This window comes from Tiliqua scincoides, chromosome 4 (assembly GCF_035046505.1).
Source record: "Tiliqua scincoides isolate rTilSci1 chromosome 4, rTilSci1.hap2, whole genome shotgun sequence".
NCBI classification, from domain to species: domain Eukaryota; kingdom Metazoa; phylum Chordata; class Lepidosauria; order Squamata; family Scincidae; genus Tiliqua; species Tiliqua scincoides.
The window spans coordinates 73985874-74000571 of NC_089824.1; the positions used below are offsets into that span (position 1 = coordinate 73985874).

The 14698-nt window shown below is 41.4% G+C and overlaps 1 protein-coding gene across 1 annotated transcript in view; it reads right to left on the reverse strand.

Annotated features, from left to right (window-relative positions):
- Window positions 1-3027: 3027 nt before the first annotated feature.
- E2F3 (E2F transcription factor 3) overlaps window positions 3028-14698 on the reverse strand; it is a 28559-nt gene continuing 16888 nt past the window's right edge. Inside the window, exons 2-7 of the mRNA XM_066623986.1 lie at window positions 14031-14142; window positions 11571-11790; window positions 8857-9015; window positions 7985-8099; window positions 6235-6370; window positions 3028-5460 (exon numbers count right to left, since the gene is read on the reverse strand). Coding sequence (XP_066480083.1) covers window positions 5195-5460; window positions 6235-6370; window positions 7985-8099; window positions 8857-9015; window positions 11571-11790; window positions 14031-14142 — 1008 coding nt within the window. The 3' untranslated portion in view covers window positions 3028-5194. The remainder of the gene's footprint in view (window positions 5461-6234; window positions 6371-7984; window positions 8100-8856; window positions 9016-11570; window positions 11791-14030; window positions 14143-14698) is intronic.

A 14698-nucleotide genomic window follows, 5' to 3' on the forward strand; every position in this document is an offset into this window, starting at 1 on the left:
GGTATACACCTCTGCTGGGCCTCTATTGCTGTTGTTTTAAGCAGCCTCCATGCACTCTGGAGAGATTGGATTCTTTTTACCTTCCCTTTCAACCTCCTTCTAACCAGCCTCCGCATTTGAGGGAAGTTCACCCATTGGAAGTCAAGGGTTTTTGTGAGAGATTTGCCCGGTATTCTTCCCCCAATGTGCATGTCGAAACGAATCCCAGCATGATCGCTGTTCCCCAATGGCTCAGTAACATTGCTATCTCTAACCAGGTCCTGAGTACCGCACAATATTAAATCCAGTCACCTGTCCTCTGGTGGGCTCCATGACTAGCTGCTCTAAGGCACAGTTATTTAGTATGTCCAGGAATCCGGTCTCCTTTTCGTGACCAGAACACAAATTGACCCAGTCAATATGAGGATAATTGAAGTCCCCCATGATTACAACCCTGTCCCTCCTTATCACCTCCCTGATCTGTTTCCTCATTTCAAGGTCCCCTTTCGGTTTCTGGTCTGGAGGACAATAGTACACCCCCAGTATTACATCGCTCCTCAGGCCTGGTAACTTAACCCACAGAGATTCTACGGTGGAGTTGGACCCACCTTCAATCTCTACTTTGCTGGATCCTTCCTTAGCATAAACTGCCACCCCACCTCCAACACGCCCCTGCCTGTCCCTCCAGTAGAGTTTATAGCCCGGGATTGCGGTATCCCACTGATTCTCCACATTCCACCAGGTTTCCGTTATGTCCACTATGTCAATGTTTTCCCTAGTCACCAGACATTCCAGTTCTCCCATCTTTGCTCGTAGACTTCGGGCATTTGCATCAAAGCATTTGTACACGGAATGCCCCAGGATGGGCTGCTTATTAGCTCCTTTGTCCCTGCATCCTCTCACTGTGCCAAACCGTCTATCACATCCCATCATGCTACCATTCCCAATTTCTTCTCCTACTCTGCCTTTGTCTTGTTGTTCTCTAACCTCCCATCCTCATCCTGCGTCCCAAACTGGATGCCCCTCAGCTCCTGTTGGCCTTCCCCCAGGGATCACTTTAAAAGCTGCTCTGCCACCTTTTTAATGTTATGCACCAGCAATCTGGTTCCATTCTGGTTCAAGTGAAGCCCGTCCCTCTTCTACAGGCCCCGCTTGTTCCAAAACGTTCCCCAGTGCCTAACAAATCTAAACCCCACCTCCCTATACCACCGTCTCAACCACGCATTGAGACCCCTGATCTCCGCCTGCCTAGCTGGCCCTACGCTTAGAACAGGTAGCACTTCCGAGAACACTACCTTTGAGGTCCTGGCTTTCAGCTTCCTACCTAATAGCCTAAATTTGGCCTCCAGGACCTCCCGGCTACACTTGCCCACGTTGTTGGTGCTGACATGCACCACAACTGCTACCTCCTCCCCAGCACTGTCTACCAGCCTGTCTAGACGAGAAGTGATGTCCGCAACCTTCGCACCAGGCAGTCAAGTCACCATGTGGTCGCAAACCCCTCTGTTTCTAATAATCGAATTCCCCCACTACAAGAAGCCCCCAACCCTCCTCCTGCCGAGAAGTATCCTGAGTGCATTCAGATACGGGCCAGTCCCCTGGAGAAGGGGTCCTCCCTAGGGGATAGTTTCCCTCCTCTCCAGGATGACTTCCTCCAGCCCCGAGACTTCCCACCCAGGCAGCTGAGGAGCTGCACGCCTGAGGTTGGGATGAAGCCTGATTGTCCCTGGAAGACTCCCCATGGTCCTTCTCTGCCTGCCTCTGCTTCTCCAGGTCAGCCACCAAGGCTTTAAGGGAGCAGACAAGTTCCCCGAGTCCCTGGAGCTCCTTCCACCGAGGACACACCCATGACTTATGCCCGAGGCATATAGTCATACATGTTGCACTTGATGCAAAACACTGGATAGCCCCCACCCTGTTGCTGGCTGTCTGACTGCATAACTTTTTTTGTTGTTTTTATTTAGGAGTACTTAAACCCTTCACTGGTTTGCTGCCCGCTTCTCAAGGGAAGAAAAGGGCAGTGTCTGGGGCCCTGGCTTCCTCACCCTGCTGCTGAACTCGCCCAGATGCTAAACTCGTGGTGCCTTACCTGGCACTTTGTTCCCAGAGGCACTTGCTGTCCCAGAGGCCACGTGTGCTTCTGCAGAGAGAACATTAACATGCCCAAGTCTCCTTCTCCAACTCTACTTTCATTGGACCATGACTTCTCTCATCTCCTCCTAGGCATTACTATTCCTCTGCTGCCCCACTAATATAGCTACTATTACATACTAAGGCCATATTTCTGTCTCATTCCCCTGACTCATTACAACTCATTGGGCATTGTTATTCATTCTGATTTGGCAAATATTTGCCAGAGAACATCTCAAGGTAGAACTGCTTTTGGAACATGGAAAAGAATTAGTAAAGCCAAGCATTTGATTGCACTCCTTTATAGCTGCAGTCCCTCATAACAGTACAACTTGCACAGCCCTTTACAGGCCAGGTAAAAGAAGTAACCTCTGTACTTCCATCTCCCTACCTTTGCACCAGTACTCAAATTCATTGTCTTCTCTTCCCTACTCCTTGGATATATCCCTCTCGTCTCTTCCCTAACCAATTATTTTGCAAGATCAGCAAATATACTATATAGCCAATGTGATGCAATGATTGGAGTGAGTCTCAAAGTAGAACATTGGTTCAAAGTAGAACAATGCTGCTTAAACATGAAGCTTGCTGTGCTTGGACGTATCACTCTCAGCCTAACTTTGCTTTCCAGTTTGTTTATAAGTACTGAGGTAACTAGCTAAGCCCAATGTAGCCTCATAGGTTCCAGGCTACAAGCTGTAGAAAAGGAGGTCTTAATGTTTAAAATCAGCTGGAATAAGCTTAGTTACAGTTTCTTGTACAGGACAAATTTCTTGTACAGAAATAAAAGAGCATAGCAACCCATTCATTCCACTGCTAGGATTTATTTGGGGCACTGGCATAAAATGGAATTGCCAACCCATGGGTGCAACTGAAAGTACAACATAGTAACTCAAAAGGAAATATTTATATACCGATATAAATTTTTTTATTGATTACCATTAAAAAATTGTCAGTTACATATATTGGAAGAAGCAAGTTCACAGCCAGAGAACAGGTTGTCTTTACAAATGCAAACCTTTTTTTTGTTTTTACATTATTTTACAGAAGATTTGTAGAAGTAGCATACAATTCAAAGCTATATATAGGTTAGTCAGCCACACACTGGGAAAGTATATAATTTGTACAAATGACATAACACATTTTTTCTATTTCATTTCATTCTTCCCACAGGGACTCCCTTCATCCCATAAAGCGTTCATGCTTACATACCTTTTACTTTCCTCCACAAGACAGACTTTAAATACTGTATTTTTTATTTACATACCCACTTTTTAAAATTTTTTCAGGAAGGTACAAACCAGCTATAAAATATTCTGGCAGGTTTTACAAATTCCTATAGTACAAAATGGTTAGATGACTAAAGTTTAAGAACACACAACTTAAATAACCAATGAAATAACTATGCACATGTCTGTACACATATAAACACTTAATACTGTTTAACAGTTCTTACTGTGTTGCCCTTTTCACACAATTATATTTCAAGGCTCACTCATACAGCTTTCATACTCTTACTCAGCCATTTCATTTGCAAGTGTCTATAGCAGCATCTCAGTGGTACCAGAAAGCCTGCACATATATTTTAAACACAAAACATTTTAGTACTTTATTAAGCATAGAAAGATATAAAGTACTACTAACTGCTGAGAATATTAAACTAATTAAATCTAAAGTGACAACATTTTACATAACTGGATGCAAGACAAATGAATTCTATTCATTTCAGAAAACTCTCTCAGCAAAAACTTATAAATTAAAACTCAAAAAAGTACTGACAGGTATATTATTTTTACTTTGGGAGAAATGTCAGCTTTGTATCAGCTCCCAAAACTGGAAGCAGAGGCAACTAACCCACTAAAATAAACAATGTGCTGAATAAGTGGAGCTTGGCTTAAACAGTATCCCTTAGGGAGGAAAAGCCCACAGTGCAACTTTAGCAGGCACTTAACACAAAGCTCCACTCTGTACCGCAAAACTTTATGTACCAGTTCTATTGCACTATGGGAACAGAAAACTGAACTGCACATTTTTTGTTTTATATTTTAAAGACACTTCCTGACATACAAAAATGTTTTACATATTTCAGTTCTTATGAGAAAAGTGGTTGCCCTCATCCAGTTAGGGGTTATTATGCATATGAAAACAGACTTCTTTGCAAGTATCCCTAGCTGCATCAACCCCCAAACTGGTGCTGTACAGTTCTCCAGCCCAGTCTAACAGCTTAGACTGCCCATGTGTATCTCTTCAGAAAAACAACTGAAATCTCACCAATGACTGAGACAACAGGAATCCAGTTCTTTGTACCCCCTATGGAACAGCTGATCCAGAAGATTGCAAAGTGTTTTTGTTTTTAAGTAAACAAAACTTTTCACATGTGCAGCCCCATTAGCTTCCAACTTTGTGCTGGATCAGAGTCATCTCTACGCAATTCAGGATAAAACAATATACTGTCCATTTAGAGTATTTTATATGAAAAACTCTGAGGATATAACCTCTCCTCAAAGGCGTTTCCTCTCAGCTCAAAAACAGCATGGAGAACAAGTTAAACGTTTCCCAGCAAGTGTTGGAGTAAGTCCATTTCAACACTTCCTTTTTTGTAGTTTGCAATTTTTTTTGCATTTACTATTACTGTAGATACAATCTAAGACTTAAGACACTCACTCCACAGAAGGCACAGCTTGAAATATTAAGGAAGAATTGCTATGTGCAACCAAAATAGTTCTTGGAGCCCTTCACAAAGCTTGTAGATGCTGTAAATCAGACTGGGGAAAAGGTAACTATTCCCTCACTTTAGTGTGCATTCTTTTATAAATTGCCAAATCAATAGTCACCGGAATCTGAGATTAAGGTAACTCTGATAAGAAAGTATGCAGTTCTGTATTTGCTCTATTTAAGAAAGTATTTCTTTACAAAATTTCAAGCACTCTAAATGCCATTCTTGAAATGGAACAAAGGTTAAGGCAAGGGAATAGGGAACAATGTGGAATGACAGCAGGTATTCTGGTTCCATTTTAAAAAACATTTATTGATAGAGATGGGGAGGTGGAAGGAAGAGACAAGGAATAATCAGCTGCATAAAAATTAATCAGCTGCATAAAAATTCATCCACCAAAGCTGGAAATTTTTCTAAATCACAAGCATCAAAGAGGTCAGTGATGCCCTCCTCTTCACCAAGGCCAAGAAGGTAGTCTTCATGAAATAAAGGAGGTAACAAGCTTACAAATGGCCCTTCAAAGTTGGAGGGAATTTGGTCCTCTGTCTGCTGCAGAAGGTTGGTTGGAGAGGCCAATGGAGAGATGGTTGCTGTAGTTACTGAGCAGTCAACACTTCCTGAGTTATCAGAAGCCAAGTCTGTTATGGGAAACACCATAAACAAACAAAGAACACTTAAACACACAAAAATGAGCAAGTTGCTCATAAACATTTTTCAGAATCTTAAAAACTAGCAAACCCCCATCAACTTGACTGAGGAAAAGCCTCTAGACTCCATTTTATTCCAGACATAGTGAGATGTTGGCATAAAGCCAACACCCTTTGTCAGCTCTTTTCTTCTCCTTGGGTAAAGTCAAAGAGTGCTTGCAAGCAAAGCAGAAAAGGGAGTGATGGAAAACTCAACTTACCCTCCTAAAATTAGGCTAGGCAATAGGGGGCAGGATAAGAGTCACCTGCCACCTGTGTGTGAGACATGCTCTGAGCATGACAAATGTGCCGGAAACATTGATTCTGCCTCCAAAGAAATGTTGATTCTCATTTCTTTGTAAGTGAACTTACACATATTTAGCATCACCTAAAATGCATAATATACAACACTGAACCACAAACCCAACATACGCAGAGGGACAGAATGTGCATACCAGAACTAGTTTCCTGTTTAGCATTTCCTTTGCCATCCAACCTGGGCTGCCATCCTGGGCACCAAATTAGCAGCACTGTAATACTAAATAGTGACAGAAGTAGAGAAGGACATGTCTCCTCCCCCCCCCAACAAAACATACTTGGGGGCTTCCTTATGGTATTCTAGCATTCAGCACATCATACACTACAATACGTGTTTAGTACAGGTTTAAATTACAGCTTTATTTTGAAACTTAACATTTTGGTCATGATCAATTAACAAAAAGTTACCTTTGGAAATGTTTCTTGAGATATTTCCATTGTGGTCCTGACTGTGTGTTTTCCCTGGACTGTAGGAATCTGTTTCTTCTGGACACAGATAAACCTCAATAGGCCCTTGGGTACTAGATAAGTGTATTAGCTTGTTCTGCCAAGAGAAAACATTCCAGTTCTTAGCATATCTTTTAATAACAGGTTGCTACAAGTAGTGATAGTAGAGTTATGATTTATCCTCACTAGGGCCTAGTGTGCTGGTAGTTCAAAGTGTGTTGCTGTTCCACACTGCTTTACAAGAGTCTGCACAAATTTAATCATATAGGAGGCAAAGACAAATTCATGAACTTACCAGGTAACATTCTTAGCCTAATATACTGTCTTTCTAAAGATCTACCTTAGCCTCAGGACAATGTTTTAAGATGCCAAACAATGACATGCAACCTCACAGGGCTTTTAACTCTTACAACACAATCCTATGCTGGTCTACACAAAAGTCCTACCAAGCAACAAGATGTATTTTCAGGTATTAAGGCTGCAATCCTATACATATTAACTTGAGGCAAAGCTTCCAAGCTTGAAGCTAATCAGAATTGCTCCAACAAATGCTATTACTAAATATTAATTTCTTGCCATGATTGACCTAGAAGCCCAGAGGACTTCTCTGTTCAGTAGCTAGCAGAGAAAAAGGTAGTCATATGAGCAGTAAGGGTTGTGCAAAACTGAGTCAGGTGATGGCGCTGGTAAAGAAATGTTTTGCTGGTATATTATGGAGCTTGGGAAGAGCCATTTGATGGAGAGGAAGCTCGAATTACAGAGAACCAGCACAGCAGTGAGTGAAGAAACCAGAGAGGGCTAGTGGAAGCAGACTGGGTTGTTAGAAAACAGAACGAACATAGTAGGAGATGAAGTGAGGAAGACTAAATGAAGTCAACCTATGAGCGTAAAACAAGTTCTAGTGATCATAAAGAAAGAAACAGATTATGACTTTCAGGTTCCAGAAACTATCCTATGCATGTCTTTTCAGAAGTATGTTCCACTGTGTTCAATTGGGCTTACTCCCAGGAAACTGTGCATAAGGTCATAGTGTAAGAGACTGGAATGTTTTCCAAAATTTTTTTCTGTTTTATTATTCTGTTCAGTGAACAGGCTGCATGCATGCATGCGTGCGCGCGCACACACACACACCAAGAAATATTTATGCATTATGTTATGCACCTTGCCCATTTACATAGAAAAGAAAGTCAAACTTTAGGCCATTAAAGATTTATATCAGTGATTCTGGTTCCCTAGTGATTCGTGACCCACCAGTCTGGGACAGGGCCATTCCCCCTTAAGGGGAGAGGCCAAGAAATGGGTGCCCCAATAGTGCCACAGCAATTGCAGCGCTACTGGAACCAAGGGGCTTTTACACAAACTGGGGGAGGGTCACACTGGCCTCCAGGATGCTCGCAGCCCCCTCTGCAGGTCTCCCCACTGCTGCAAATAGCTCCAATCAGTGATTAGAACCCACTTCTGGTTTTTGATTGAAAACCAGAAGTGGGCTCCAATCACCAATTGGAGCTATTTGCAGCAGTGGAGATCTGCACAGCGAGCTGCAAGCCTCCTGGATCCTCCAGGTACATGTCAAAGCTCCTTGGTTTCAGCAGCACCACAATCACTGTAGTGTCATCAGGACCTCCACCCCGCCCCCAGCCTGCCCCTGCAAAGTCCAAGCAGAACTGAGAACCACTGATTTATACTGTTCAAGAAAAGAAGCTGTTCTTACCTCTACTGGGTTAGGCACTTCAAGTTTTGTTTCTGGAGGAGCTTTCACAAGTATAACAGTTTGGTCTTTAAGGCTACTAATTTCTCGAATATCTTCGTATCTTACATAAGCTAATGTAATCCATTGTTAAAGAATTGTTTAAAAATAGCACTTCATCCATCAGAATTTGCACACCAGCTTAAAATCAATGATGTAATTAATAAAGTCAGCTGCTGCTAAACAATGAAACACATGCAATCTGAATCTAGTTTTGAATATATGCACAAGAAGCAATGGAAGAGACCATTCTGAAGTTATTCTGTGCATGAGTTGTTTATTAAATATCTGTTTTAGATTATAACAAATGAATCTGAGCTTTCCTAGAGAAACTGAAGAGAGCTAGAGTTTCTAAATGCAGTGATAGGCAAGAACTTTCCAGCAAAGTTGGTACACTTTATATACACCAATCAGTGTAGAACCATGTCTAATGCTTCTTCTAGAGTTGTCCAAATTCAAGCATATCAAGGTACCTATTCTGGTGTTCTACAGAAGAAAGATGCAGGTTTATTTTTGCATGCACTTAGAATTCACACAGTATAATGGCAAAACATCAAACAAGAACTAGCTGTAACCGTCATATGCCACACTGTCCAATCTGGCAAAATTTTGTTTTAGATGCTGTAAAACCTCACCAGTCATAGACTGAACAAGATGCTCCTGGTGCTATTTACAGTACCTGGACAGAAGCAGTTAAGCCTCATGCTTGCTGCAGTCTGTCACCATATAATTCACTACCACCTTGAACATGTCAAATGTCAACCCCATAGTAGACAAAGGCAGGGAAGCGTCAGAATTCTTTGAGGTATTTTGTTTCATCTGTTATCAAAGGATATCTACAATTCTCAGAATCTTCCTTTAGCAGCTTGAGGTCAAGAGCACAGCTTTGTATCAACTCATCCAATTTCTTCTCTTCTTGGTTGAGTTCTGCTACTTCTTTAGACAAGCCTTGACAGTGTGCCAACATGCCTCCATAATCGGATAGGCTGCAACCCCTACAAAGGAACGAACAAGTGGACACTTCATAGCCATTTGTTAAATTGGTTAAGCCATTTGTTAAGTTTTATCTGAAATAAAACGAGTTTCTCGCATGGAGACTCTGTTGGTAAATAGTGGAGTGCTTCTGCATTCAGGCTTGAAAGCAGGAGGCCAACAACAGATTTCAGTCTAAGAAAAAATGATTCTTGGTTCTTATTCCATCTATTTTCTGTTTCAAAAAAATAGCTTAAATTGAAGAAAGCATGAAAAAACCACCGGTCTTTGAAGCATCTTTTTTTTTTTTGTCAAGGAACTGTACATTTCAAAATTCTTAGTCTAATTTGTGTCACTTCTTTGATAAGAATTGCTCTTCTGCAACAAATCAAGAGTTCATCTCATGTAAAAGAGTGGTTAAGAGTGCTAGTTATGAATTAGAAGTCTCCTGGTTCAAGTCTCTCAACTCACTATATAACCTCAGGCAAGTGCCAAATTCCTCAGAGCCCGGGGGCAAAGCTCTGCACTGAACCCCCCATGGCATTCGCTGCCTACCCCTTTCTGGTGCACTGGGCACTACCACTGATAATGAGTTCAGGAATTGCCTAGGTCAGATGCCACTGATGGGCATTTACTCAATGCCAGACCTCCAATGCCATCCCTGTGTTAGGCAAATCACAATCTTCGCCTCAGCTGCCCCACATCATATTAAGGTTAGCTTTCTCCTGGGGTCAGTGGCATATGAAGTGGGTGGTCAGGGTGTCCTTGGCCCCAAGTGCCAGGCTGCACAGGGGTGTCCAAAAAGTGTCCAAGATGCTTAAACTTTTTTCCAAGAATTTATTTCTTTAAGCTTATTTTCAATTGTTTATTGGTATGATTATTATATATGAAGTTACAAAGTTATATAAATATACAAATAGAAATATACAAAGTTAGTATATATATTATATATACACGAAGTTCAATAAAAGAAAATGTTCATTGTCTGCGCTTCTTCCCTGGCCATTATTATTACTCATCTCATTTCATGACTACAGATTGAGACTAATTATTCCAACCACTCAAGTGGATAAAAAACACACTATAGCAAATCAATTTAAAAAAACAAAGTTTCTTTGCTCCAGTGATTGAAAAACACCCTTGCTGACCTTTTGACTCTAAGATAAGAGTCATTAAGAAGACAATCCATCAGCACTTCACTCAGCCCCTCCCTTCACCAATGCAAAATGATTACCTTTCTTTCTGCTGGGGGAAGGGAAGGGTCCTGAGGATTGATGGATTGTTAACCTGCTGCCCTCTCTCTCATTAAGGAGGCTGTTCAGTTTTTAAAACTGATTTTAAAGGGATGCATTTTTCCCCTTCTCCAGGGATCAGCATATTCCTTCTCATTTGCAGGTGTTGAGTCAAATCCGTGTATAAAAAATCCTTGTATAAATAGGCTGGACCTGTATTATTGAAAATAATTTTGTCATGGAGAGGTGCCAAAAATGTATGAACCGCAGGTGCCAAATGACCTTTGTATGCCACTGCCTGAGATCATGCTTGAACTTGACATAAGCAGAAAACGAGTAAGTAGAAAGGCAACAGATACATTGCCTTACACTCTCAAGTCCATCCAGTCAGCATTGTATAATTGACAACAGCTTTCCAGATGGGCTGAGAACTTCTGATGGCAAAAGCATATGCACCAAACTCTTCTTTCACCTTTAATGCTCTTTTGCCTCACTATACTTCTAAACAATGCAAAGAGACATTGCCCAAGTTTCCTCTCAACAGTCAAGTATGGTTCAGTACAAGCAATGTTTAAACTATCAATGAAAGCAGCACAAGCTAAGCAAGAAGAAAGTCTTTAACTACCATGTGTCCAAAATGCTTCACACACACATTATCCAAGGAGCAGTTCAAGCATGCAGAATTTGGACACAGTATAAACCTTCCTGAATATTTTTGAGCTACACGTAAATGGGATGAGGAAATACTATGTTAAAAAGAAATCCAAGCATATGGAAAGGTAACACATTAAGAGAAAAGTTCTATCCTACCACTTGCACAGTGTGCTAGATTTCTATACTGCAAGTTTGATTCTTTAACATGGTAGGATATGCAGTGTCACCCACTACAATCTGAAGAAAGATCATGGTGAAGGAAGCAGCACTACATGCAGTTTCTGCATGTTTGACTAAGCCATGGGATTGCACATGAAACACTTTGGCTGCATCATCTATTCCAGGATTCAACAACAGTAAACAAAGGCCCCTAGAAGCTGGCAACCAAAGCTTAATGGAGATAAGAAACACCTCTTGGTCCCGAACACTTGGAAAATTAAAGGACACTGTCTTTGGTACTGAATTCCAAACCACATGACCCTACCCAGTATATTCCATGCGAGTTGCAGTCTTTAAAAAAAGTCAGGTAGTATCATGAGATGGTTCAAAGAGGAGACAGGGTTTACTTTTCTTAGGAAGCTATTTCCACCAGGGTAACTATCTCTGAATTCGGAAAGGAACCTTTACAATGGTGAAATCTGAGAGCAACACTCCAACAGATACCTGTCAAGAATACAGAGCTGTATACTTACATCCATTGAATATTGTTTTTGGATTTTTTCTTAATGAGGTGAATGCCTTCTAGGACATTGGTAATGTCATAAATCCTCCTTTTTTGTACTTTTAGAACTTCTGCTGCTTTATTCAAATCTACAACACCATCTGGAGACTGGCTCAGCAACTGAATAAACTTCTTTGTGAGAAGACCAAGGGATGTATCATAGCGTGTCTTTTCTGAAGGCGATTTTGGAGCTTAAAGGAAAGTGTACAGCATGAGAGTTCTGACACAAATTTTCATTTTAAAAGGCTTTATCATGTCACTTACTATGTTGAACCAAGGACCACTCAGAGCCAGTTTTAGTTCACTGGGTCCTCACCTTATGGACAACTGACTTACAGAAGATCACATCGGCACTTTCACACAGGCACATTCCATATGGATTTATGTTTTTGTACAAATGTGATCGTGCTGTTCCAACTTATGTCCAATTTCCAGGCAAATCTCCAAAATAGAACTGGGACATAAGTTGGGGACTTGGTATACATTTAAGGCAGTGGTTCCCAAACTTTTCCATCTGGTGGCTCACTTGACCTACTAGCCATTGGCCACAACTCCCCATTTGGGCTACAATCCTATGCATTGTATAGGACAGCGAGTTTATCCCTTGAGAATTCCGTGGGTCCCCGGCTGGTTTCCACAGCTCACAGAGGACCCCTGGCTCTCAGTTTGGGAACCACTAGTTTAAGGAATAGCTTAGCTTGACACTTTTCTCCATGGCTTGTCTTTGAGATACCAACTTTCAAGTCTTCCTACTATACTGGATAAGGTTCTGTCCATCTACACACATTCGTTGAGGCAAGATCATCAGATCATAAAATTATAAATCAAATTTATATGAGAAATTTTATTTAAAAGATTTTTTATCCCACCATTCAGGTTCAAAAACCTTCATGACTGCAAAATCACATGCAAGAGATTAAGTAAAATTTTTCTTCTACAAATTAAAGCGAGTCACACTGGACAATGTGATATTTTACCCAGTGTTTTAACTGCAACCTTTATTTCAAAGAATATTATAAATGAAAGGAACATTGGAGGTAATTCACTTCAAATGCAGGCAATGTTATTTAAAAGTTATATCTCACTGCTAAGAACTAGGATAGCATTAGAATGGTTCCAATTAAAATCCGTCTTACCCCAGAACAAAGCCTTTACAAAACCTGTAGATGAAGAGCAGGAGTAAGTAGAAAAGAAACAAGAAAGAAATTGAAAAGAATACTGATCAGTTAGTATAAGACTAACCAAAATGAAACAGAGATAAGGAGAAAAATAAAGAGGGGATAAACAGAAAAGCAAAGTGAAGGCCAACTCCAAAGCTGGAGGATATGTCCTGGTTTCTGTGTTGAAACAGATCAGGTGTTTGCTGAGCTAATCTAGCGGGGAACATCTTTTTCTCTCATCACTTTAAAACTAGAGATAGCACCTGTCTAGTTCCAGAAGAATGTCAAAAGATGCTTCATGCTGTTGTGTGTTGTTCACTAAGAGCCAAATCCTATCCAATTTTCCAGCACTGGTGCAGCTGTGTCAGAGCATGTGCTGTATCCTGCAGTAAGGGGGCAGTCATGGAAGCATCTCCAAGGGAGTGTTTGTTCCCTTTCCTCAGGGCTGCATTACAGCTGCACCAGCATTGGAAAGTTGGTTAGGACTGGGCCCTAAGTTTGTAAATTGCAGCAAATTTTTGCTACATTACAGATTTTAAAGATATATAAAAAGGTAAGAGTCCAGAGTTTTCAATAAGATTTTCAAAACTTCAGAGTGCTGTATAGGCCTGTCTCCCATAGTCTCAATTCTTCCTCCCCTTTCCACTTAGCAATTTTAACCCATCCCTCCACAGCCTTTCTATACCCTGCGCCTTCCCTCTCTTTGGCTAAAATTAGCCAAGAAACAGACTACTTCAGAATACACTATTGCAGTGATCTTCGACCTTTTTAATGCCATGAGCCCAATAAATAAAGTATGAGACTGGAGACCCACCACTTAATCTGCCTTCATTCCCGGGACCCAAACCACCCACCCCACACCATTCCATTTTGCCCTACCTCTTGTGTCATCACAACAACCCTGTAAGGTAGCAGTCTGAGAAGGGTCAGACTTTGGAGCTGCCAGACAAGACAGCAAGAAGAGGCTATGCAGGATTATATCAAGAACTCAGTTTTGATAAAGCAGTACCATGATTGGATTGGATCAAAGCCCTCTCTTGCACAGGCTTTGAAAAGTCGCCATGACCTCCCAAATGAAGCTTCATAACCCCTTTGGGATCATGACCCAATGGTTGAAGAACACTGCACTACTGCATACTTGCATATTGGTTCTCTGTAAGGTGTGATTTTTCATTTATTTCACCTGAGACTCTAAATCTAAAATAATTTCAAAAGTCCTGAAGAACTAACAGAACTTTGCCACATTTTTTAAAGCAGAAAACGTTCCTTACTTTTTGGACTATCTGGACTTCTAGTTGCTGCTCTCCCTTTCCCCTTTGGTGTCCTTAATCCTTCAGCTAGAAACTGCTGTCCACATTCTCCTAGCTCCAGTCTTCGCTTTGCCTATGAAAAGAGACGAGTTCTTGTGAAGAGAATCAATCTTGTAAGACCATGAGCTGCTTTATAAGACACAAAAATAAAGATGGTCAGGTGTGTGAACCTATCATTTTAAATCCTTTCCCAACAAACCTAAAGACCTTGATACATTAAAATGCTTTTATTTCATGAATAATGCACAGGAAAAACAAGCTTTTAAAAATATTATTATTGGTAATAAGGTGTAATATTTGAATGACCCAACTTCCTTTTGGCAAGAAAACCCTTCTGTTGTGAGGCTGAAAGTCCGCAGGCTCCTACACTGGAGGCTGCTGGAGGTCTCCTCGGGGGAAGGAGACATTTGTCCTCTTACCCCAGGTAAAGCCCCAGGAACCTGTATGGGGGTATTCAGATATGCGCCAGTAATATTGCAAATCTGGGCCTTCCAGACTTCCATGTCCAGGAGGGGGGCTAAGACACAGCGATAGGCCCTGCCACCATCCCCACCTCCTCCACGTCCTGAATCGCCCCACCCTCCCCAACTTGTAACACCTCCCCTGCCTCCTACTGCCCAGCAGTCAGC